This window comes from Astatotilapia calliptera, chromosome 9 (genome assembly GCF_964374335.1).
Source record: "Astatotilapia calliptera chromosome 9, fAstCal68.1, whole genome shotgun sequence".
Lineage (NCBI taxonomy): Eukaryota > Metazoa > Chordata > Actinopteri > Cichliformes > Cichlidae > Astatotilapia > Astatotilapia calliptera.
The window spans coordinates 16,276,558-16,299,128 of NC_137430.1; the positions used below are offsets into that span (position 1 = coordinate 16,276,558).

Sequence of the window (22,571 nt, forward strand, 5' to 3'; positions counted from 1 at the left end):
TTTTCTTTGAAAAAACAAGCAAACAAAACACAATTTTAAGTTTGCGAATTTTATTTATTTCATAATACATTTTTTTCTCAGAGTACTGTGGCACATAGAGAATCTGCATTTTTTTTCTTTTTTTGCTTGTTAATAATTTCCCCAACATATCGTATGGATTGCAACAAACAATTGCACATAAAAGTGAATGGCCCGCCTGTGGAGCTGTGCACAGTGAACCTCTTCATAGTCGTTCACACTGGATTTAAACAGGAACAAAAGCAACATTTGTTTTTAGCTCTGGGAGAATCTCATCACTTCTCAGTATCCGCGACACTGTTCCAACAACCAACGAGACGTCCTGTGCAAATCCAGCCTCACAAGTCATGACAATTATACACAGTCTCTTGCACAACACTGAACGATTTGTCAACTATGATTGGGCAATAAACACATTATCATATCATATCCATGTTTTTCACACATATAGTATATTAACAAATTCTGCAATGAGATATTGTTACTTTTTTTATTATTTTTTTCACATTAGAAAAATACAGGACACTGATGATTGGACCCTTGTGGCTGTGCTTCTTAGAGAGACATTTTTCATCAGTTTGATAAAGCCAGAAACATGCTCTTTTTTACATCAACACCTCTGGAGAACAAGATTGACAAAAAATACAAGATCAATGTGCAAACCCAAGATGCGAAAGGCTGGGGATGAAAAGGTCACTAATAGAAGGGGCAGAGCATTCATACAGAAGATCATCACACCTTTCAAACACTATCAGAGAATCCAAACATGCTCTTATTAAGCTGGAGCCAAAGCAAGAACTCTGATAACTGTATGCATGGCTAACTTAAAATCTCCCAAAACTGAAAGGCAGTATTCTCGTGTTTAAGGAGTACAAGTGTGCCTCTCATCACCTGTGTTTTCAAAGCATTTACCATCGTCATTACTGGCAGAACATCGAATGGTAAATGCAAGCTTACACTGAAAGCAATTTGAGTCATCACACATAAGAGAGTCCGGTAGGACTGACTGAGGTGGGTTCCTTTGAGGAGAGAATAAAGCCTTTAATTTGCAATAGTACTTATTTCAGTGGTATTGCATAAAAACGTTCAGTACAAAAATAAATTGCTCGTAACAAAATCATGGTTTCATGGCATTTGTTATATAGCCCGTCAGACTTTCTTATGTAAAAATCTTTACAAGAATCTTTGAATGCAACACAAAAGATCAGACGTGACCCCGGTAAAGGGAAAACATGAAAATACTCTTTTCTTTCTCCTTAAATAAAAGGCCACAACGTTTAAAAGTAAACAAAGAAAGTGACAGGGAGGAGGAAGAATGGCTTTGTGTTGGAGAAACTACATATGTCACGGAGGAGGATTTTCAGACCCAACTTGAATATCAGATGGATGCCATCTTCATCTGCTTTATCCAAGGCCGGGTCGCGGGGGCAGCAGCCTAAGCAGAGAGGCCCAGTCCTCCCTCGCCCCAGCCACCTCCACCAGCTTATCCAGGTGTTCCCCCGGATAAGCTGGATGGATGCTCCATGCAAACTATTTTTTTAATTTTGATCTATTTAAATGTTGTAACCCACAATTTCCAATATGTGAATGTATCTACAAATCAGCTTTTTCTTTCCTAAATAAATTTACACACTCCTCACCAGTGAAATGTCAGCATGGCAAATGGATGCTTAGCTTAGCTGAGAGACTAAAAAAGGAGGAAGCGGTGAGCTTGGTTCTGTCCAGCTCCCTTCGGTTTCGGATTATCATTAGCTGCCCATTTCTCAATTTGACCTCTCCTTTTTTCTTGATACAAGTTTGACAGTTTGCCTTGACAGTGGCTGGACTAAGTTACTTAGGTCACAGCAAGAAATTAAATGATTATATTTCCAACATGTTGACCTGGTCTTTTAACTAGCTTAATTTCTTCTCAGCTACAGTTTCTCAATGTGCTATTCCTTTATAGTCATCAAGCACATGGTGCAACGGACAAAACCTCCCCCAAACAAAACCAAAACACTGGTGACGTGATACTTTGAACATCTAAACAGCTCTTTTTTCCAACTCTTTTCTGGTCTGCTTGTGATTTGTATAAATCAGTAAAATATTGAAGGTTACAATCATCCCCATTTGGTGATTACCATCTGATAGCTATATGCGGGTGGATATTGACAATCATCAAAAAAACAAAACAGTTTGAATAAATCCCCCGTAACATTTCTTGGTTCATGGTGACAAAGACGATGCAGTATAAAACATGGCTCAGCCTCTTTTCAGGACACTGAATCACACAAATTTTCTTATGATTTTCCACAGCTTCATTGCACATTAATTCACAACACTCTTGCAAACAGATAGAAAACTGAGTTTTTCTTTATCTGTACATATATATTCTTTTAAGTCGGTTTATGAGGAGTGTTTGCAGATCTTAAGGCAGAGAAACCGACTGTTAAATAACATATTTCTGTGTGTGTGTGTGTGAGTCTATGTGTGTGCAGTAAGGAGGAAAAACAGCATGAAATAGATCTTGTTAAAAGAGAAAGATCCAGCGATGTCTTCTTTGATCTCTTTAACTGATGGGTACTGAGCTTGTGTGAGGAATGAGTGCTGAGTTGGGTTACACAGGGCAGGTGGTGGCCCCTGCTTGGCCTGGAGCTAGAGGCAGATGCTGGGTCAAGGCACTGGATGTGAAGAGCCCCTGTCCCTGGGGCTTGAAAATAGCCCTGAGGGACTCATTGTGCTGTTGACTGTCACTATGGCCGAAATACTTTAACCTGCTGCTCTGGCTCCAACTTCTCTGAAATGAGAATAAATGCCACATTTTTATTTTAAGAAAAGCACGTGTGTCTTGATTCATGCTCAATCATCCAGGTAAGGAAATCCCCAAAAAGTTGATTCTGTTCATCTGGATATATCGTTTTCCCGATGGTGCTACATCCAGATGAACAGAATCAACTTTTTGGGAAAAATCACATATATGTGTATTTATGTCCTTTGTCCTGTCTCCATCCTTCACCCCCAACCTATCATGACAGACGGCCATGATAGGTTGAGGTAGCCTGAGCCTAGATCTGAAAAAGTGAGATAGTGAGTACAAGCAGAGGAAATGGGCATCCTCCTTAGGGTGTCTTGGTTCTCCTTTAGGTAAGATTAGGTGCGGAGCGCAGTCATTGAGGCGGTACTCACTCACATCAAAAGGAACCAACTGAGGTGGTTCAGGAATCTGACTAGGATGTCTCCTCGGCACTTTCTACATGAGGTGTTTTGGGCATGTCTTGGAGGCCCTGGGCAGGACATGCTGGAGAAATTACATCTAGCATCTGGTTTCGGAATGTCACAGTGTTTTCCCATGAAACTCTCAACTACTGTTGTTTTAAGCAATAAATCATGTTTCTGGAAACTACCAGATAAAATGAAGGTTTCATAAAACAACGTGTATACTCCTTTCACAGAGCTCTGCAAACTGGCTCTAACCTGAATAGGAGTGGGGTCTCCAGTACACATTAGAGTAATTAGACAATTCAGTGTCCTAAACTGGCAGATTTATGACATGGTAGTGGTAAAAGACAGATTTTGATAGTTCGTGATGGGGGTAGTACACACAGTTGCAAAGGCTTCATCACAACCTTGGTTTAAACAAGTCATTTATATTTATTCCATAATGTTGTATTGGATCAAAAAGTGCTTTTCCTCACGATCATTTCAAAGCAACAAGAAGGTTTGGTGGTGTATAGCTAAATGTCAGTATATTTTCACTACAAATGTGGAGCACGTTGTATGGACTGATAGAAGGAACACACTAAGGTGGAATTACTGAATCAATGTCTTGGTCACTGAGTTTGACCCATTGTCCTTTCTGCTGTCTCTCTTTGGAGCTTTGCTAAAAAGCCACCCTGAATCAAAGTCATTGTGTAGATGACGGTGAAGAAAAAAAGAGAGACAAAAAAGAAAATAAAGAAAGCTGCAGCAGAAAGAGGCTTTTCACGAATATGAAAAGGAACAGACTTACAGTTGGTTGATAAAACAGCCTTATCCCCCTGGACTGTGTGTGTGTTTCCATTTGGCTGCTTTACATCTAATGGAGCTTTTCAGTTACTTAGTCTCTTTTTAGCAAATGTATTCACTTTTACATCCATTCAATGGCCTCTCTCTTCTTTTAGGACAAAGCATAAAATGTGAGATGTTAACTAAGGCCGAATAAAAATGTCCCTCCCCTCTGTCTCAGTTCCCATCTCTAGGTGTCTCGGTTTCACACGCGTACATAAGCATACACGTTCACACTTTGTATATACAAGGCTGTACCCTGCATATGTCCGCAGTTTAGTTCAGTTTAAAAAAAAAAAAAATGCATAAACACATTTTTCTTTGTCTCAACATAATAGATTTCTCCTAAGTGAGCAAAATTGGCACGTTTGGTACCTTTTAGTGGAGGCGCTGGAAGCTTCCTCCTCTGATGGCGTGATGAGTCCAGGGTTTGAGGCTGTAATGAGAATATTACCATCGCTCATCTATTATAGTTCATTAAAATCAACAAACCAACCATATCTGACCATTTCTTTATTCCAATAACCATTCATTACTATATAAGCACAGACAAGTTCATCAGTTACACCAATACTCTTTAAAGACATTACATATGGCCTGAAAGTACAAAACAAATTGCAAAAGATTAAGCGTGCAGGAAGGCCAGTGAGTACCTTAGACTTTGGCTTGAGCTTGGAGAAGCGATTGCAGACAGTCACGTTCAGCCCAGCCGTTTTCAGAGCTGATATTCTTGCCTCAATGTTTGATATCTTAAAGCAAAAAGATGATTTTTTTCAAGAGAATTTAAGGAGGATGTCTCAGGTAATAGTTCTTCTTATCTTTGTTCAGGGTTTAGTAAGACTATAACATATGATTAGCAGTATAAAGATGCGTGCAAACAGTCATCGATCCTCTGAAGTACCTGCAGTTCAGACTGCTGGACTTGAGCAGCCGCGGTAGCCACTTGATCTTCCAGGAAGGCCAGCTCTTGGTCTGTTGTCCCACTGCTAATACTGCGGGCGCAGTGCTCTAGGTCTCCCAGTGCTCCCTCGAGGCCATACACTGCACCAGCAGCAAGATAAACCTGCACAGAAAAGAGCAAAACATTTAGTTCCCATAAGCACCACTGATTCAGGAGGCAAAACTACTGCGTGGAGGTGCTCTCTAGCTTACATTCTCCTCCATTTTGGTAAGCCTCTGGTCCAACCTGCGGGTCTCAGAGCTGCTGGATATGGGAGAAGCACTCATAGACTCAGAAGGGGTGTAGCTCTCGCCTCCCGCCTCACCAATCAGGTCCTCAGTAGCATTCAAAACCTTTAGCACCTCCGTGGTGATGCTGCAGAGCGAAGCCGCTGAGCACTTCTGCTCCAGTCAAAGAACAAATAGAATAAACAGACCGTTTGAATTCAAGTGAGATTAAAATGAATTCAAGTGAAATGTCCAGAAACACTGGAGTCAGAGAGAAAACCTTATTACTCACACTGTTAAAGAGACTTAATGTGTGAGAAAAGCAGAAAATGTCAAGCAAGTACATCTAATCTGTAAACATCACCTTAAGGGCAAGGGCTTAATGTAGTGTAATACACGTGAAATGATAATGAAAAATATATTTCATTTCGAGAGCAAGGGGATGTGACAAAAGGCAATTATGCAACTATTCAATTGTGGAACATTATGCAATCATTAGCGCTGTAAAAACATCCCCATTTCAAAAATGAATGTGAGCCAATAAAGATAATGCGGCATCATGTTTTAATCAGCTGCATTAGCCCCCTTTGGTTTTCACACTGTAAAGCCTTAAAAATAATAATACGTGAATAAAAAAGAACATTTTGCAGGTGACAAGTGCACATATATTTGTCACTCTGGTCGCCTAATTAATGTTTTGTGAGGACCCACATCTACACATGCTTGACCTGGATAAGCAGTCAGAGGGTGCAGAACAGGGATGTGAGAAATGGGGTAATGAGGTCTCAAGACAAAGCCAGAGAAGTGAGTCATCTTCAGTTGTTGTTGTTTTTTTCTTAGGCTTTGAATTGGAAAATGATGGCACTGTGGACACATCATCTCTGGTCACTGAGCTTCAGGAAAGCAATTGCAGTTTGGATGTGAAGCTGAGGATTGGATCATTACTCAAAATAATCTAACATCTGCCAGTAGAGGAGATAAGATTGTCGATTGATGCCTCGGCTAATCAGGAAATGGAAATGACTTAAGCCAGCTGTGGAGATCTCTCATTTCAGCCAAACCCAAGCAGCCTGCCTCCAAATTCATGTCAAATAATGTGACAAATAATGATTCAAAAGTAAAGACGGTGAGTGAAGAAAGTTGCCGTTTCATCCTCTTGAGCTCATGTAAACACTGAGCAAGAATAAGAAATAGCAGTAAAGAGAGAAAGATGTTATTCCATAATGAATGAATAATTTGCTGAAGCTTTGATCAGTGGGATCGGAAGCACATCGATCCCTCTTGGGCACAGTGTGACAGTCCGAAAAGCCGGATTTTAGCCGGAGAAGGTAAGTGATGAAAAAGAGACGAGATGCTGGTTATCTTTTTTTCCTTTTTAAATCACTATCGATCGATCTTAAAAAAGAATGAGACGCAGAGATGGACACAGTGAGGTATCGATTTGGGTTGGTCAAAGGAGGAGTGGAGATGTGCTGATCCACTTCAAAGAAGTAGGCCATCACCCGTCTGATCAAACAGTCATCACAGACACTGATATCTCACTCCTATCAATGAGGAAAGTTGATCCTAGTACATAAAAAACAAAGAAACTAGTTTGATGCCTTTTGAATATAGGAATATGTCACACACAGGGAAGATAAATAAATAAGGAAGTCAGATTGGCGTACAGGAATAAAAAGTTGTTGTTCAACTTTTTTTCCTGTATTGTTCCCTCTGTGCATACACACGGCCCAATTACCTTCTCCACCCTGAGGGCTAATCTCTAAAGCCTCAAAGCCTCAAATGACACCACCTGTGTCCACAGCAGTGGTTCTAGTGGGGATGAGCTCATAAGGGCATGAAAAGTAATGAACACAGGTGGTTGATATTTTGTGAATCTGGGATTATTTATTCAATATTCTTTGCTTTATGTCTATTTCTGTACACCATCCAGACCCTTACCTGCTGAAGATCACGTACGCTGAAAATGCTGTGAATTAGTACGACGGCAGTGAGCTACTCGGTTTTCATTCGGATTCATTTAATAAAGGCAAAACACTAGATATCGCTTCAAAAAGGCGCAAATATCACGGCTATGGTCACACGTTTTCCTCTATTCACATCGCACTGAGGCGTCCTGGCGGATTTGTAAAGGGAGCTGTGAAAGCCATCAGAAATAGATCACACCAGTACATGTGTCATACAAGCTGGAAGAGGCAAGCATTACTCATAGAAGCCCTTAGAATGAGTCTGCTTAATGATCAGCATCGACCCTCATGCCTCAGATGTATTGTCCAAGTGTGTACGTGTGTCCCATCTATCTGACTTTGTGTAGTTATTGATTTCTCAGTGCTGAGTTGATTATAAATGCAAAAAAAAAAAAAAAAAGCAACTTTAAATATGAGCTGGAACAATACTTTTGACATAACAGATTGTAGTTTTGACATCTAGTTATTTAAAGTTTATTTTACCTGCCCAATATATGTCAAAAGTCATACATTAAACAATAAAGATTTCTGATAATACGCATACTTTTGTAGTGCACAAGAAATCAAAGTAATTTACAGTCTTAAACAGAAAAGTGAAGAAACGAATAACCTTCAGAAAGCCTGGAAACCTACTGCTCAACACACAGTCTCGCCCCTTGGAAGCAAAATGAAGGGATATGAGGGGTTTGCACAGCACTGTATGGACTGATAAAGAGTCCAAAAATTTGACCATTTTAATCATATGTATGCAATCATAATGCAATTTACTACAGTGCATGTAAATAAGATATTAAGGTCATAAATGAAATGGGATGGCTGCAGGTTTGTGTATCCTTGTGCATGACTTCCAACTACATCCTCTTTCTAGCCCTTATATCTCACCTGCTGTAAGACAGAGGAGAGCAACTGAAGCCTCTGAAGTTGCTCCAAGTCATTCTGTCCCACCTGACACATATGCACATACAGAAAGCACACACACGTTTACCAGGAACACACAGACCAGACAAAAAACTCAAAAACAACACAGCAAACCAGAGAAAACATGGGATGAGGGACAGATAATGACAGCACTGATTGTCAGGTAAATAACACAGGAGGTTGTGATAGGAAATAGATTTTGAAGGCACAAAAAAAAGAATTTAAAAGCTTACAAACAGGCAACAAACAGACTGCAATGCAAGTACATGCAGAAGACGCTCTGCAGATGAAAATCAAATCTTGTGTACATCTCCCCACCTGGTTGTTTGACAGCGCCCCCTCGTGGGAAGAAGGGGTAACAGCAGGCGAACTTGCACTGGATCCGCTCCTCGCTCCCCCTTTCGGTCCCGCTTCCTTCTCCGCATCTCGTTTATGTTGTCTCTTACTCTGCCTGTTGGGTTCTCTTTTGTCTCCTCTCTTTTGTTCCTGGTCTTCCACTTTCATATCTAAACTCTCGCATGCCTTCTCAAACCTCCTCTCCCGACTTCTGCCGTCTTCTCTCACCGAGGGACTCTTTATTAGCTTCTCGCTTCTTTTAATCTCTTGTCCGTTCACTTGTTCTACTGCTTCGCTTGCTCTCTCTCTTGATTTGTCACTCACTCGCTGCCTCTCTCGCTCTCTTTCCTTTGGCTTCAATTTCTCTCTCTGTCTGTCACTTTCTTTATCCGTCTGCCTGTCTGCAGGCCAGTTTGTGCACTCTTCCTCAGATGAGCTGCTGACTTTGCTGTTGGCACTGATGACCAGCTGACCAAGTCTAGACTGCAGCTCCCCTTCTAGAGGATCTCTGGTTGTGGATCCAGGCCCTGAGCTACTGGATGAGAGCTCTCGCCCCAGGGTCAAGGAGGGGGGCTGAGAAGGGCTGGGGACCGGTGAATTTGGCGCCAGTGTGTCCAGGTCCTCTGGCTCAGTTGTCATAGCATCTAATTTGAAGGCGTCTGGTGCAGCTGTGGCCACTGGTATAGTGTCAGATTTTGGCTGTTCCTCACTTAATCCCCTCTTCAGCAGGGCGTGGAGTAGAATACCACTGTTTTCCTTAAAGGTCGACATGTAAAATCAAAAGATAATTGTAAAAAATCGAGCAGGTAACCTATATTTGCAGATTTTAAAGACTAAAGCCTAACCCTAAAGAGAAAAGCAGCCTGAACTAGAGACCTTCATTTGGTTCCTTCTAATGGTGAAACAATGCTTTACAACCAAGCCGAACAGCCCCAATAAATAGATGCACAGATGGATTTTAAAGTGAGTTCCTCTTAACAACCAATAAGGAATCACTAAATTTTACCTGCGCTAAGGGGTAGACGGACTGTGGATGGCTCTGGCCTCCAGTCCTGTTTTGCTCTGATGATGACTCCCTCTTACTCTTCCTGCGTCGCCGTGACCTTCTGACGGGATCACTTTGCCTCTCCTCTGCCTCGCTACTGTCTCCCATCACCTGGGAACAGTGACAGGAAGTAAACAGGTACATGTGCCACCGTTACATATCAGATTAAAGCTTTCACATGATAACATGCTTTTCTTTCTAGGACTGTCTTTTGTTATCAGGTTTTAATTGAACGCAACTATTATTTCTGTATCTTTGTCGGCTCATTTGAGGCCTCTGCACCAAGGACTGCAAGTAAAAACTCACGTATCTTTTGTTCTCTATTGTTGTCTCTACTAAAAAAAAGAGCTAACTGGGGGGTGGGTACTTTTCACTTAAGGAACACGGAGTCTCTTTTCAGAGTACAAAAAAGTGTAACAGGGAGCATCCCCAGTTCTACAAAAGCAGTCATGACCTTTTAATCAGCAAATAAAGAGCTGTTGAGTAATTAATTGATATAGGACTTTAAGACTGATAGCAATACCGATATTTGGTAAAGCCAATACTCTGATATATCAGTCAATATTCTTTCTTTCTTCCTTTTAGAATCTCCCTAAAATTTCTCATGTGTGATTCTTCAGTTATGCTCTCTCCTGCTCTGCTGTTAATCAGCAGGTTGTTGTGCTTGTGATGATCTATACATGCATTTCCAACAGGCAAGTTGCAGAGTGCCCTCTGGTGGACAACATCAACACTGATAATATGGTTGAAAGGTGTTTGCAGATATTATAATTATAATATTTGCAGATATTAGTCCACCAACTACTTGGTATGGCTCTAAAATTCTCACTACAAAGGACAATATTTACATCTGACTTTGTAGAACAGGATAATTCAAAGACATCACCTTAGGGTTAAAGTTCACATCCAATGACTCTGATTGGACTGGGTATGGAGAAAAGTTCTGCTGAAGGTGTTGGTGATGCAGCGGCTGGTGATGAGGGTGAAGGTGTGTATCCGGTGGTCCTTTCTTCCTCATCAGATTGTGGGGTGGTTTACGGGGACACGCAGAAAGCACTGACGAGGCCTCGGAGTCTGAGTTGAGAGTCTCTGTGTTGGTGTACTGCCCCGAGGATGGTGAGGTGACCGGGAGATGCTGAGTGTAAATCCACTCGGGGTCGTGCTGGGAGTCCGTGTAGTAAGTCTCATCTGACAGTTTGCGGCGAAACTGCCTCAGCGCTGCACCCCAGCCACCTTCATCATCCTCCTCTGAGTCAGATCCCATCTCGTCGTAAGCGGAGACAACGCCAGACTCCTTTTCCAGCACGCTGAACAACAGGCTCTTCCTCTTGGTGAGCAGGCTGGGCCGAGACAGCTGGGAACTGTGCAGGGCAATCCAGTTGCCGTCTGGACTCTGGAGCACTGAAGAGGCACCTGGATGAAAATCACAAGCAGCAGCAGGAAGTATAGAAGAACGGAGTCAACTGCAGGGATTCAGAGAGTACTAAATAAATTCAATATCCATACTCTCAATAAAATTATATGAGGCTAATATAGAGCAATGCATGGGGTAAATTTCTACAAATAATTTGTATGTCTTTGTATGTATGTGCATCTTTACGACATGTAAAAGTAAATCTATGGCCTTTGTCTAAAAATCTTTAAATCTATTCAGTTATGCATCTACACAAAGTTATATTTAAACTGATAAAAGCGAAATGGAAAGCTGCTCAACCAAAAAGAGTCTGTGAGTGTGACTTTTACTCGAGTTATCCAGGCGATCCATGCTCTTCCAGGTGGGTAAAGATGTGGCCGCCTTTGGCTCCCTTTTCAGAGAAGCGTATTCCTGCAAGCCGTCGTTGCCGCCACCGGCCTCAGCTACCTCCTCCTCTGGACCCTTCTCTGGGGAGTCGTCACTGGTGAGAGAGAACGCTGACCGCAACCGCTGCAAGAACAAACATTGACACACACAAACAGGTAAATACAGAGAAATATGACACAGATCCAAAGAATGGTACACAACTCTGTTGACAGGTTCTTTCTTTTTTTTTTAGTTTTTTGTTGACAGGAAGTTCAGACAGATTTTTAGCTGAGAAACAGAGATAACTGGCACTTGGCCAGAAAATATAATATCCATATATAGTAATTAAGTAATACACATAAGAGCATTTGGTCCATCTGGACAATTCACTTCCTGTCCAGCAATAAAAAAAACCCTAAAACGTCACTACTATGCCGGCTGTAATTTACCATTCTCACCAGCAGGTGGCGCTATAACACTGAGCAAATATCTACTAAGCAGTTCCTGTGATTCTTTCTGTGCGAAACAAATAAAAGTTATACATTTACATTAGCTCAAGATTTTAATATACTAAATCACTAGTCATTTATTACTTAATTTTTGTGTATTGTGTATTTTTGTGTAATATTTGTGTATCTGTGGAACAACATAATTTACATTCATGAGAGCTTTTTGGTGCATTTTACATTTGACAGCTTTTAGGAATAGTGTCTGATCTGTACTCTGGCGTCAATTCGAAAAATAAGCTAAGCTAAGCTATACTTTATTCTTCTCCCAAATTTGAGAAATTAATTGCAGAATTAAACACACAAAAATTCCTCTTTAAAAAGGGTGGGGTACAACATTAAGGTTTAGTGTTACACCGCGTAAGTACGCATGTGAGTGTAAATCTGCATGCTTTGTCTGTCAGTGAGTGGTTTTGTAGAGAGCTGATAAACACAGCTTATCCCATGGCAGGCAGAGCAGTCGAGGAGGATCCCTGCGTATTTCACAAGACTTTGATCTTCACTGAGTGAAACAGCAGGAAACTGAAGGCAGAGCCCCGGGGAGAGCAGCCTTGATGCTCTGCACACACACAGGACGATGACAAATCTCCAGGAGTCCTTGGTGACTTGTAGTATGAACCCGTGCCAGGTTTGTGTACTATTGATTTGCCTATGTGTTCCTGTGTGAGGACTTGCTGTAGTTGGCATATTGTATTATCTTTTTTCAAAAAAAAGGACCTTTCCCTCAAACCCTCAACAGTAAGTAAACTCTTCCAGAATTCTCCAACACATCATTAAGAAAAATTAGTATTAAAAAAAAAGAGTCTGAGGAAAAAAATACAGCTTATATTAGGAAATCTAATCGTACTACCTAATTTCAAGTGACTGCATTCACAATTAGTCAAAAAAAGAGAACCTGTCATCGGTGGGTCACGTACAGAGCAGTATGTGATCCATGCTACTAAGAAATCACACACTGTAGTGCCTCTTAGAAGTGTCTCATTGGCTATGTCCTTCTTTAATATACCGGTTATGCTTTATCTGTATTTATTCTGCATGTTTGTTTTTGACTTAAATAGAGATGGCTGAATACGGCAGCATGACATGCTCCATATGTCCCAACAGTTTAGACTGACACAGGGACTCACATAGAGAGAGTAGGAGGTTTTGAGCGGGTCTTGTGGTCCTTGTGATGAAGTGTGAGGCTGAGAAGGAGAGGGCAGTTCACTGGGCTGGATCAGAGACTGAGACTGAGGCCAGACAAAGTCAAACTCTGTCTGCATCTCTGAACGCTTCCTTCTCTGGATGATCTGAGGGAAAAGAAAAAGAAAAAAAGGAAGTGAAGAAGGCGATGAGGAGAGAGAACATGACAGAGACTGTGCATACAAGCTATGAGGCGTACACAACAAGCTTTTTAAAAGGATGAACTAGAATAATAAATGCACAATGGAAAGCAGAAATGCGCTCGTACAACAGAATTTTATGTTTAGCCATTAATAATTTTTAAAGCGATGATTTAATTTTCATTTAAATTTTATTGTAACATTATGTGCTGAAATCTTCAAAGTATTTCATTTCCAGTGAACTGATTTCCAACACGTTTGACTTTAAACTCAAAGGCAATCAAACAACTGCAGATCCTGGCTCCACTCACTATCTGCATGCAAATTAAATGCCATGTGTAAAATTAAAGCAGTTGTCACTTGAATTTTAAAGTAATTTATGCAGATTTTGACACTCTAAATTATCATTTTCGAAGACCTTCTGCTCTTTTCTTGCTTGAAAATTATTTCCTGTGCCATATTTCACTAAAACGTTATATAAGTGCAATGACTTCTGTTTGAAATTATAGAGTAAAAGCGTAATTATTTGTCAATCCATTTGTAAAGGGTGGAGAGGAAAGGCATAGCCTGAAGTGCTACATTTTTTTTTATTTTGAAAGATTTTAGCTGCAATTAATGCTTCCACATAAAAGAGACGAATAAACCTGCAGTAAAGTAATACCTACTTTTTGTACAATGGTTGTGGCGAGTTCTTCTATGAGCTCCTCTTTGTGGTCCCGCAGATACCGAGCCTCATTCTGTTTCTCCTACACACACACACACACACACACACACACACACACACACACACACACACACACACACACACACACACAGCATATTCAGTTCAAAGTGAATGTGAATTACCAAGAGAGAGTCTGTGCAAAGGTCTTTGCCAAAAACCATGACTGTATCCCGCTGATACTGAGACCAAGAGGGAGGCAAGAGTAGAGGAGAAGTAAGAAGCCATGACAGTGATATAGGGGATTGAAAATATGGGGATGGAGAGCAGGAAGGCAATACGAAAGCTCTGAAAAGTGGGGGGAAGAAAAGGAGAGGCAGAGGACAAGAGAGGGAGAGGAAGAAGGGGAAGAGAGGGATGTCTTACCAAGCTGTCACTGAACTCCTCTGCCTTAGCAATGGCCTCCTCTATAGCCTCCTCAGCAACACGCAGGGCGACTGTGAGTGTCTCTGCCATACTGTGCCCTGATAACACAACACAGCGCACACAAAAATAAATGCATGCATACAGAGTTCCCTTAACCTTCCCTCCCCTGTGGATGGTGATAGTGATCCACTGCTTCGCTCCAGAATGAACTAGATTACATAGAGAAAAGTAATGGGCCACATACACCTACAGTATCGACTTGAAACCCATGCCACAAAGCTACACCTTTTGTGCTGATGTTAATGCCAATGGAGATTCGGTTCTATGCTGTTATTGAGTAAGCAAAGCGTCAGAGACTTTTATTAAGTCCATCAGCACTCTGCACAGAGAGACACAGACACCGCTTAATTAACTTTACACAAACCACTCTCAAATTCAGTCTTTAAACGGCCAAATTTTTCAAACGTTTGTAAAGGCGCACTGCATGGCTAGTGCTTGATTTTATAAATCAGCGGCAATGGGACTGAAAAGACCTGAATGCAAAGATTTAGAGGAGTGGCCTAATATTTTGGTCCATTTGGCGCATTTAAATGACTATTTCCTGAAATTTCCTACAGACATTCATAGTTTCCTAGAGCCCTAAATTACCTTATTTGAGCTTTTTGCACAAATTTTAGTTTCTAACTATTGCAGCAGTCATGCCATTGAAATTAGACAGGTGCTTTCTATTGTAAGGTAAAGACCCTGCATTAATACAGAGAAAACCCCAGCAATCGGACAACCCTCTACGACTAATTGGTTGGCAACAGTGGGAAGGAAAAACTCCTTTTAACAAGAAGAAACTGGCGCCATCTGCTGTGACCTGTTGGGCACAAGGGAAGGGACTGTGGAAGGGTGCCTTCTGTCCTGAATGTAATTATAATAGCTAATGGTTAAACACAGTGGTGTAGAAACACAGTGAAAAAGAGTGAGTGAAGAAGAAATGCTAAGTGTTTAATGGGAGCAGCCTGAGACCATTGGTGCATAATTAAGGTAGGTTTTCAGGGTCACCTGATCTAGTTCCATCTCCTTTATCAAAAAGGAAGTTTTAAGCTTAATCTTAAACAGTCTGTCTCCCAAATCCAAACTGGGAGCTGGTTCCACAGAAGAGAGTCCTGAAAGCTGTCGACTCTGCCTCCCATTCTACATTTAAATACCCAGGAGCCACAAGTAAACTAGCAGTCTGAGAATCAAGTGCTCTATTGTGGTGATATGATACTATGAGGTCTAAAAGATAAGATGGGGACTGATTATTCAAAATATTATTCAAAATGCTAGATTTAACAGGGATCCATTGAAGGCAAGGTAATATGGGAGAAATACGCTCTTTCTCCTTCTAGTTCCTATTTAGTGCCTGCTTAGTGCTGATGTTGCTAGGATGCTGAAATTCAAACGATTTTATTTAATGTGTACAACGACCCTCAGTTTGACTCATACTACGATTATTTTACCCTTGCTGTAAATCATCATAAAAGAGCGCAGTTTTGTTGGCATTTCTGACACACCTATAAACACAAATACACACATACACACATTAAGCATATGGTATTTTTTTCTGCATGGGCCTTTTAGAAGTTGACATTATCTAAATGGCAGATCTTGATCACTGCACACAGCAGATAATTACCAGTAAACAAACAAAATTGGGTTTGTTTATTGTCAGCCGCATATCTTGTTAGCATATTTATCCATTTATGAAAGCGTACGTGTAAATATAATAAGCATCCACAAGAAAATCTGCTGTCTGTGGTGAGCACAGGGCGGGAATTTTATTTATGTGCACTTTTGCATGAAAGGAGGTTTATTTGCATTTGCATCCAGGAGATATAGAAAAGCACAAGCATGCTGATTCTACCTGTGGCTGGAATTACTCATCTGCAGTGCCACAAAACGCCGCCCTCCCATCACCGCATCCCTCACCTTCGCTCTGCTTGTAGAAGGCGGAGTCACTGCCGCAGACGCTGCCATCGTTGTCGTTGCTTCCCTCGTGAACGCTGCTTTCTGAAACACAGAGGTCGTGAAACGAAGCCTTCAGATAAAAGCTTTCAAACACAGCCTGTCATAGAACTTCAAATATCCTGCGTGTATCATTCCAGAAAATAGAATCGCCGCATGCTTTTTTTTTTTGTTCTGTCACCACGTTAAAAGTAGGTTACACTGCCAATGTCACCAAGACCTCTTTTTCTACTCTCGTCAACTGGATTTCCAACTGCACTTTTGTCATCTTGTCAATTTGTATTGTTTCGCTTCTTCGACTCGGCGCCATTTCCCAATTGTGATGTTTAAAAGAAAAAGAAAAAGAAATAAACAAAAATAAGATGACAGTTGAAAGAAAATGACAATTCATCTGATAATTCCCTTTGCCTTTCAAACAAATGACATGTTTTTGCTCACCAAGGACATTTTCTCTTAAGCATCACAGTGCAGTGGTGTGTTGTTTTTCCGGTGTGTGTTTTATGTCTAATTCAGGCCAAATCTCTTGTGAGTCTGTGCTATATTTGTGCAGTTATCTTTTTTTGAGCAAATTTCTAAAATCTAGAGTTACAACAAAAGGGACGTTCCTTTAACTCAAGATGGAAATTTGACAGGTCTACTTAAAGAGCTGTGAAACCCCAGAGAAGGAGTAGTAGTTACTATGTGCCCGCCTTCAAAACCAAATATTCCCATAGTGGCCCATTAACTCCTGTTAGATATCTCCCCTGCGGTTCCCATTTATTGTGGCCTTTCACATCAATCTAGCTGTTAAAAAAATTAAAAGGGAGCACGTGGACATGCAGATTTTAAGAAGACAAACTGTCAGATGACACCAGAGAGCTCTCTGGGTGAATTTCCAACTTAGCCTCTGATATAAGTCCTTCTCAAACATGAATCCTTGCTCTTTTTCCGTCTTTGGTTTTCACTTCAGCTTGTTTCCACTTAGCACTCGGAGCCAAAACAAAAACCAAACTTCTACTCAAAGCCTAGGCTTTGTCCCAACATTTCAGCCCCTGCTGCTAACAAAACCCACAAGCAAGACTAAATTCCATGATTCCCACTCTTGGCCCGTCTCCTATAGCTTCTGCCGTTAATCTAGCCCCGATGCTGCTCCTGTTGGACGGGCTGCTGTCACTGACTAAATACACAGAAGCAGCAGAATGTGCCCGATAGTTTGGTGCAAGTCTGCCACTGATCTCTGCCACAGCTAACTGCAACACTGCCAAGAAAACAGGCAAAACCATTACAGAGCCATCACTCTTTCACACTCCAGTGTTTCTATTGGATGAAAGGTGGATTTCTTTCCTGAATATGTACATTTTGCAAGGAGCAGCAATAAGTCTTATAAAAGGCTTTCAGCCTGGGTTTAATGGGTCCTACGGATGAAAAAAGGAAGCCAAGTAAACAAAAAAAACAAATCCATCAAAATTACAGAAACAGCATTTTCTCCATTCCCCCATGAGAGCAGCAGTAACAGAGCCAGCTGTCAGCCGTGCTGTACTAGTCCAACTCTACAGCAAGATGAACTACTGTTTGTCAAAGCTCTGCAACATTATAGTGCAGAGCCCGAAAGCCTCTAAACTGCTATATTACTCCTTTCTGACCCCCAGAAAAAACAATGTTGAACGTGCCTCTACGCACGGCTTTAAAGTCGCATTGGCCTCACTCTACTTTGAGGAGTTGTCATAGATTTTGCGCTGCCTCGTGCATGTCCACTTGTAAGCCCAGTTCTCCCAGTTGCAGTAAGGTATAACAAGTCCCCAAACTATTACACGCTCCACACCTCCTTTCCTCCTCCAAAGTTGTCTCACCTTGACTCACACGGAGTCCAACAGAGTGGTACTGTTCTCGCTTGGTTAGAGCTGAATTATAGTTTCTGACAGTGTGGAAGGGGACAATAGGTGGGGGAAATTACCTGCAGCTGCTCAGGACAATGTAGACACAGAAAAGACCGCTGTCACAGAAAGTGACACGCCTCACAAGAATCACACAGACACACACCGACTGGTAGGAAAGTGGGTGGAACTGCACGTCGACACAGAGGATGAAAATCTTTCTTAACCTTAATGGAAGCAGCCTGGAGCACGCTGTCGTTTATTCAGCGTATATTCATCACCGACGAGCACTTTACAAATTTAACAAAAAGTGCCTCCGCTCGCGACGAGCTGCAAACACAAAATTGACTTATCGCATAATAAAGTGAATACGGCAAATGTGGTGGCAAACAGTTGCTTATTTAACATTCCCCTCACCGACCGTTGAACAATATATCTGTCTTACTCCATTTGTAATGCTCTACTCTGCTCACCAGCAAAGTTGGGAATGTTTTCAGCAAACGGTGATTGGCTGGGTAGTGAATGCTTGATTTTTAACCTACATTAATTTTTCAAAGCTCATTTCACGGACAGAGTCGCCTGCTGCGGCTTGGAATTAGGTCGAAAACAGCCGTGAAAACAAAACAAAAATTTTTAAATGAAAGGCACAATTAGCTGGACAATTTCTAAATAAAATATATACCTGGATGTCCGTTTTTAATAAAGAACATCATTGCTTCTGATATTTTTGATGCCAAAAATAATTAGATGTTGTGAAATTATTCATATCACTAAGCTTTGCAGCATTTGTATAATGACAGTGACTGCCAAAGAGGGTTTACCACACCATTGTTTTATTTTCCATTCTTCCGCTCATCAATGAGTTACATGTCCAAAGCAGCTTTGTGGCTACTGGGTAATAGGACACAACAGAGTCATTAGTTTGCTCAGAATGACACTGATATCCATCATTACGTTTCCTTAAGGGGACAAATCAACCCCATACTGAAAATCTTTATATTTGAAGGTTGTTTAAATGTTTGGGGAAAGCTGAGATTTAGGCTAAGGTTAGCTTTACTAGTAGTTATTTTTAGGGTTGGAGTAAATCTCCAGGAAATGGATGTAAATCAGTGTGCTGACCTCTGACATAATGAAAAACAACGATGCACATTTGTCACTTAAAATCCTTTTTAAATCCTTGGAGGTGTTTTATTCTCATTTTGTGCTATGAGACACTAAAATATGGGCTACGTCTGAAATCACTGTTTTGTTCACTCATTCACAAATCTCTACATACCTGCATAATAAGTATGAATAAGCAGGTGTGGGCACTGCTGAAAAATGAGTCATGTGGTGTAAGGTATTTCCCCAAGTAACCTTTCCATATGGAAGAAGTGTAAAATTTTTCACCCAATTTAGCTGAACTGGAGAGCACAATACCAAAAAAAAAAAAAAGGGATGCAGATTAGGAGTCAGATGCACTATTATCATCATCATCATACTATAATGATCATACAGTATGTCTGTATATTTGTTTTGTATCTTATATCTGTCTTTATGCTTCTGTATTGGTTATTATGTTATCTGACTTTTAGACCGGAAGGTTTTTTCTTTGAATTTGGTTCCTTACTGTCGTAGTAGAATTCCTTGGTCATGTATTACATCCTCTGTTTGTAGCCTGTCTACATTCTAGTTCATTTTCCTTTTGTGAACCTTTCCTGTCTCCCCATTCGTGTTCCCATGTCTCTCTGGCTGTCAATATCCCTGTTTTGCCAAGTGCGCGTGTCATAGTCTGGTTCTCAGTATGTGTGTTACTTCCTGTTTTATTTTGATAGTCCCTTGTCTTGTGTTTGTGATGTTCAGTCTGTCAGTCAGTTCAGCTTGTTGTCAGTCTGTCAATAAGTTCCTACATCGCCCTATTATAGTTATAAATGAAAATGATAGTTTCTTGTTTTCATGGTCTTTTGCCAGCAACAAAGTTAAGTTCACCTCTTTCTGCTGAGTCCTGCATCCAGGCTGCTACTTTCTGCTAATTCTTTTATACATGTTTGTGAAGGCACACTAAACAGCTAGGGACTGAAATGCAAAGATTAAGAGGTGTGTTCCAATGCTTTTGTCCATATAGTGTATAATGGATAAATACAATACACTACATAGGCTAGTATGTAGTAGTATAACTCCACAGTATGTGTAACCAGTTAACTACACAGGCGCTTCAAATTACAGCTGCACAGACAGAACTAGCAACGTTATTGACTTTTCTAACTGACCAGTTGAGAGCAGTTTACTGTATAATTAATAGCTTTGGTGTGTTTGTGGAAACAGATGTTGACACATGAAGGAGGATACAGAGTCCACACAGAAACACTGTCTGAGAGGCTGCAGTGTGCATCATACATCTTCAGCTCCAAAGGCTGAATTAATACAACCAAATGAGGCAACATTTGCTGAGTGTTGTCAATGGCAGTGTGAGAATAAGCCAGAGGCTCAGAGCAAGAGTCCCATGTGAACAGTGTGAGTTGGCAACCATGCTGATGACGTTTAAATATGCAAAGTATGTTGCCCCCGGAGACTGCTGACTGAAAATGTTACCGTGCTACAACGCTGATAGCGATTTATGACTGATTTATGAGCAAATGCACTAAAGTAAGATTGCAAAAATAGTAAATAATATATTTGCTAAGGCATACACCACTGTGAACACACTGATTTCTGGATTTCGCCCAAAGAACGTCTATGCCTACAACCTTAACAAGCTGATGGATGTAGCTAGCATATTGCTCAAGAACCTCCTTGTCCTTCTAGAGTGCTTCAATATTCAACCTCTTTAATGCTCCATATATACGACAGAAGCAGTGTAGAGTCAGATTTTATTAAATTTTAAGGCATTACAATTAGATGAAGAACTTAATCTAGTTCATGCATTGTCTTACAAGAATAAAACCGTGTATGGATATTGAATAATATGGTTTAATAGGCCACTGCGTGCAGCAGAAATCCAAATTCTTTGCTGTGTTGGAATAAAAATATTGAATACAAAAGCAAGAAGAACTGCATGCTCTCATAAACAATTTGGGTTATGTTGATTGAAATAAATAGAGTGTCATAAAACAGACTGTGGAAAGACAGAGGAAACAAAAGAGAGTCAGGGTGCATGAATAAATGAGCCAATAAAGCTCCACTTAGAGCATTCCTGAAGTGCCAGCAGCAGCGGCAGCAGGAGGAGGAGAGTCTGGGCCGTTTCCTTTCAATTACTATGCAGCATCTGGCAGCACATACAGTCTCATAAACAAAGTCCTCAGAACAATGGCTTAACTGACAGAGTGTCTGTTCACATCATGAAAGCCTAGGTAGTGAAGAAAAGTAACGTTTATTTATCTGTGAGAATTTGGCATTTTACTTATTTCCTTATTTGAGATTATGTCAAAGTCATTTAGATCTATCATGAAATGTAAGACACACGATGTAGGGTGTTTGATGAAATAACTTCATCCAGGTGGGGCTTCTAGCACCGGGAAGCGTGTGGGTTCATGCGTGATGAGAAATTAATTAGTATTGGGGCAAACACAGCCTTTAAAGTTCAAATGATGGCGGCGAGCAGTAAAATGAAGGAGAAAAATGTTTCCACTAATTAACTGCAGCTTTCAATTTTTTTTCCCCACTTCTGAAAAGCAACCAAAGCCACCTGCAGACCGCAATTACTTAAAAGGACTGACTTGATGACTTGAAGCAAGCAGCCGATTGGACTAATCTTTCTAATGCAGGAAACAGGTCACGAACAATGCTGTTTAATGACTCAAGAATGCAGCCCCGAGTCAGCGAAAATGCTCATTTGGGAGAAGAAGAAAACATTAATCCCACACAAAGCAGTGCATGAAAGAAAAAGATAAAAACAGACATTATGGCAGAAAATCTTAAGAGGTTAGACATTAGTGTAGGAGTAGTTGAAAAGAGGAGTGGGATGTAGAAAAACTACTAGAAATAATACAAGGTGGTATTAAATCCAGGGGCTAAAGATCAGACCTTTCAGTGCATCAACACACACACATACTGTATCTAAATGAATGCCAGCAGATACAGTTGACTTGTTGACACCACTAAAAGTCCAAGCCTTGTAGTTGTTTGCTTTAAACGTCAGTAGCTCTAGGCTCCCGGTTAACATTTTGCCCTCATCTTAGCACACATACAGAGCACTGTACTAAGAGTCACCAAGCTTTCAGCTCAAAGAGCCCAGCCAATCAAAAGAAAAGATCCCACAAATGCCAATAAATGATTTCCATGACTGTCTGGTGGAATAGCTTTATCGCAAAAGGTGCAAAAGAAGGTCTCAAATGAGGACAAATCTCCTAAAAATAAAAAAATATACATAAAAATGATCCAGGAGACCCTTGGGTTTTGTTACTACATTTCTCTTCTTCTGCACTATTTTAGCAGAACAGCACGAAGACAGACTCAAGGTCACTGTTCACATTGTCCTGTCAGTGACTCACTAGATAAGCTACATGTAACCTACTGCATAGCAGTTCAGTGCTGAAGGTTGAGACTTTAAATCAGTCAGTGGACAGAAAAGGATCA

The 22,571-nt window shown here is 40.8% G+C and overlaps 1 protein-coding gene across 3 annotated transcripts in view; it reads right to left on the bottom strand.

Annotated features, from left to right (window-relative positions):
• Positions 1 to 33: 33 nt before the first annotated feature.
• Positions 34 to 22,571, bottom strand: part of myripb (myosin VIIA and Rab interacting protein b) — a 131,590-nt gene continuing 109,052 nt past the window's right edge. The window contains exons 5-18 of one of the 3 annotated variants that reach the window (XM_026179407.2): positions 16,129 to 16,209; positions 14,170 to 14,267; positions 13,748 to 13,828; positions 12,888 to 13,049; positions 11,218 to 11,398; positions 10,361 to 10,887; positions 9,436 to 9,585; positions 8,412 to 9,185; positions 8,058 to 8,120; positions 5,194 to 5,382; positions 4,943 to 5,104; positions 4,695 to 4,790; positions 4,417 to 4,477; positions 34 to 2,794 (exon numbers count right to left, since the gene is read on the bottom strand). In XM_026179407.2, coding sequence (XP_026035192.1) covers positions 2,751 to 2,794; positions 4,417 to 4,477; positions 4,695 to 4,790; positions 4,943 to 5,104; positions 5,194 to 5,382; positions 8,058 to 8,120; positions 8,412 to 9,185; positions 9,436 to 9,585; positions 10,361 to 10,887; positions 11,218 to 11,398; positions 12,888 to 13,049; positions 13,748 to 13,828; positions 14,170 to 14,267; positions 16,129 to 16,209 — 2,669 coding nt within the window. In that variant the 3' untranslated portion in view covers positions 34 to 2,750. The other 2 variants (XM_080306459.1, XM_080306460.1) reach the window with 2 other exon arrangements.